This window comes from Limulus polyphemus, unplaced genomic scaffold, assembly GCF_000517525.1.
Source record: "Limulus polyphemus unplaced genomic scaffold, Limulus_polyphemus-2.1.2 Scaffold1936, whole genome shotgun sequence".
NCBI lineage: Eukaryota > Metazoa > Arthropoda > Merostomata > Xiphosura > Limulidae > Limulus > Limulus polyphemus.
This window is the reverse complement of record NW_013667546.1, coordinates 53522-57138: the sequence shown is the minus strand read 5'-3', so window position 1 is coordinate 57138 and position 3617 is coordinate 53522. Positions and strand designations below refer to the sequence as shown.

The following is a 3617-nucleotide window of genomic DNA, read 5'->3' as shown; positions in this document are numbered from 1 at the left end:
TAGGTAAAACATTATTAATTCCCTTAACATTTTAAAGATCACAATCAGAACCCTTGTAACTCCTCTTTTTTAAGCAAAAACAAGTTCAGAAATCTTATCCTCATATGACCTTTCCATCCCAGTTCCAACCCTTTCCATCAATTCAGTATCCTTTGCGAGATAAGAAGCCAAGACTGAGCCCTGAGAAACCCCACTTGTTATATTAATCAAGTTTGACTGAACACCATTTCTAAAAACACTCTGCTTTTTTCCATCTAACCAGTCTTTTGTCCAATGAGCCAACCTATCCTTACACCTACAAGGATAACATTTTTAACAAGCCTTATAAGTGACACCTTGTTATATGCTTTCTGAAAAAACCAGATACACCATATCCACACCTATACCCTCATCTACTTAAGTAGTAACCTCTTCAAAGTATTTCAAAAGATTAGTAAAGCAGAATTTTCCCTTAATGAAACCATGGAGACTATTCAATAAAATTTTAAACTTTGTTAAATAACTTTGCAAAGTTTCTTTTATTGGACTTTAAAATTTTTGTCTCATCATGGATGTGAAACTAATAGGCCTATAATTACTGAAAGAGGAGTAACATTAGCAAACTTCCAACCTTCTAGCACCTGCCCAATATTTAACTTTTAAGGGTTTAGAAAGTATAATAGCAAATAGCTCACATACCCAATCCTTAACCTCATTACAAATTTTTGGGTAAGTATTATCTGGCCCAGGAACACTGTCATTCTTTAAACTATAAATAACTTCATCAATATATTTAATGAGAGACCCCCTCACTATGTAAACCTCATGATCATCTCATTCCAAGTAGTAAATGTCCAAGTCTATTAGACTAGCACCTGAACACTAACTGAACCTGTCTCCATAATAGCCAACATTTTTTACTTGAAGCTCTACTCAAGAATATAATTTACCATTACCCTGAAAACTATATTTTTAATACATTACTAACTTAGAATTTGGTTATTTCATAAATGCATTTGCTCACTTAACAGTTACATGTAGTTTATTTTGTAGGTGAAATTAGGTACAACTTTCATGTTACACGATAATTTGCTCAGGTAATATTCAATTTCAAATTAAGCTGATGTACTCATTCAATGCGCAGGGACCTTTGGGAGATAACTGTATAGGTTGGTCAGATCCAAATGCCACTCCCCAGGGGCCCAAAGGGTACATGCCAGGTTTTGGTATAATCAGTCTAGCGATTCATCAATCATAAGCAAACAAATACTGGCTTTTGTCAAACAATGGTTTTAAGTTAATAAGTCAGCATTACTGATCTTCCACAGTTATATCACTGAAACTGAAAGTATATATAAAATTGACTATCTGCAGTGGCTTACAATTTACACTATCACTGTATCACCAGTATCATTATTCTAAGTATTATTTTAATTTTAACTTGAAATTTATAGGGATATTACTTACTACCACTAAAAGTAAAATTATTATTACTAGTCGTTACTAGAATTATAAGTACTGCTGTTACTAATAGTAATATTACTTTTACTTTTAGTATATATAATAATTAATCAATTATAATAATAGTTTTACGAAGTAAATGTTTCGAATAGTTTCTACCATTATCACACAGAAATTAATTCCTGAAAGAAAACATTTATTACTTACATGTCCATACTCAATAATAATAATAATAATGTTACCCATAGAAAAACGAGAAAAATTCCTCAATATTCCCAAACAGCGTTGAATACCCATGTTCCGATCTCTCTTCAGTTACGCTCGTATAGACTTCGACCAAGAGTTCAAACTATTAGTGACACAAGAAATTAACAGAAAATGAGAAACACACATTGAAAGTAAACACGATTTTAAACAAACATTTCATAAAACTGTTAACTTTTATTATGAAATAACTTTATTTAATTTATTTCAATATAAAAAAGATGAAACAGATTTCTTATGATTTTAAGAACAAATTCGTAGTTTTGATTGACATTATAAAAATATTATTAAAATCACCTTTTCTCAGGCAACGCTCAAGTTGATGATAAGCTAATGTGCGGAACTGAGAACTTTGATTTATGTTAATACTTAATAGATGCTAAATCAGTATCTAGCAAGATGGCGTCTTTGTTGTGGAGGGCTGTTCCACTAGTTTGTCACCAAACTCGATTTAGTATGTATTGCTTTCGGACTATTATTTGAATTTTAATGAAAGCTGTATTTTACTGTATGTCTTTTTTTTCGAACAAACATTTCGAAAAGTATAAAGCTTTTATATCCAGAAGCAGAACGTTAAGTATGAATATGACGTCGTCGGACACTCATAGTCTTACTCTTAGTAAGAGTCTTACAATGCTTGGACTTTGGAAACGGCTTGAATGGGTAATGAATAAAAATTTATAATATATTAAAGTTTTTATTCATTACCCATTCAAAGCGTCTCCAAGCATTATTAGTCTCAAAGTGGGTTCCTCGTCATGGAATCTTACAAGTTACAGTCTTAGTTCTTACTAGGAGTAGTAAGACTAAGAGTAAAAGTCTTAGTTAGTAATTTAGTTCTTCACTTAGCGACCTAGCTTTAGTTCTAATAAGTTTTAAATGTTATAATTACTTGCAGTTAAACTACCTTTGTAATTGTATTTTAAATTTAATTTGTTACACTGTAACTAACTTGTAAGTGTAATATGAATATTACTGTATTTTTACTAATTCAGTAATTGTAATCTAGGTTGTCCCATCCACTAAACTAAGCTATAAAAAGAACTTAAAAACTGGATACCACCTGTTTATCAGTTAAGTATTTATCCAGCAACTTTTTTAAATTAATTTAATCCACTTTATCTGAAAGTGAAAACAACCCATTCCAAAAGCCAACCACCCTGTTGTTAGTACAATACGACTATCTTAGCTGCAGATGACTCCTTCCATGCTAAACTTTATATTTTTCTCCTTGTCTTTTCATTTCCACCATTAAATGTGATAAAAGATGTTGCATCAACACTATTAATTCCCATAAATTTAAATACCTCAAACAGATCCATTCTAACTTTTCTTTTTCCACAAGAGAAAAATTTCAGAGATATTTACCTGTTCTCATATGAAAACCTTTCCATCCCAGGTATCTCATATTGAGAGTTTGTTGAACAAATCTTTTATGTAACATTTTGTCAAATTCTTTCTGAAAATTCAGATTTATCAAATCCACACCTTTACCCTCATCAACATAAGCTGGAACATGCTCAAAATATGTCCAAAGATTATCAAAGTAATGATGAAAGTCTTCCGGATATATCCGGAAATCCTGATATTTCTAAAAAATCCTGAAAACCTCCGGTTTTCTTCCGGAGAAACACATTTTATAAAATTATTTATCGGATTTTGGTGTTCCATGCCATAGATAAGCGTTTATGCAATCGCGCGGTTTGTTTACATTCGGCGACAGGGCGCCGCCATTTTGTAGTCCCGCAATGCTTGCTGGCGTGTACGAGACCTTGTATGCTTATAATGCAAACTTCGTGTTATGTGAACGAGATTTTATCTCAAACGTGCTTTAGAAAATGTGGTCATTCTTTTGTGTACCTTTCTATTGAGCGAGACAGTTGAAGAGCCTTAACTATTCAAAGGTGTTTACC

At 32.0% G+C, this 3617-nt stretch overlaps 2 protein-coding genes across 2 annotated transcripts in view; one reads left to right on the top strand and one right to left on the bottom strand.

Annotated features, from left to right (window-relative positions):
- The window catches only part of LOC106465418 (trifunctional enzyme subunit alpha, mitochondrial-like), a 71509-nt gene extending 69490 nt beyond the window's left edge, over positions 1-2019 (bottom strand). Inside the window, exons 1-2 of the mRNA XM_013925644.2 lie at positions 2002-2019; positions 1683-1789 (exon numbers count right to left, since the gene is read on the bottom strand). Of these exons, the coding sequence (XP_013781098.1) occupies positions 1683-1737 (55 nt within the window). The 5' untranslated portion in view covers positions 1738-1789; positions 2002-2019. The remainder of the gene's footprint in view (positions 1-1682; positions 1790-2001) is intronic.
- A 74-nt stretch (positions 2020-2093) lies between these two features.
- LOC106465415 (trifunctional enzyme subunit beta, mitochondrial-like) overlaps positions 2094-3617 on the top strand; it is a 45498-nt gene continuing 43974 nt past the window's right edge. The window contains 1 exon segment of the mRNA XM_013925642.2: positions 2094-2158. Within this exon segment, the coding sequence (XP_013781096.2) occupies positions 2104-2158 (55 nt within the window). The 5' untranslated portion in view covers positions 2094-2103.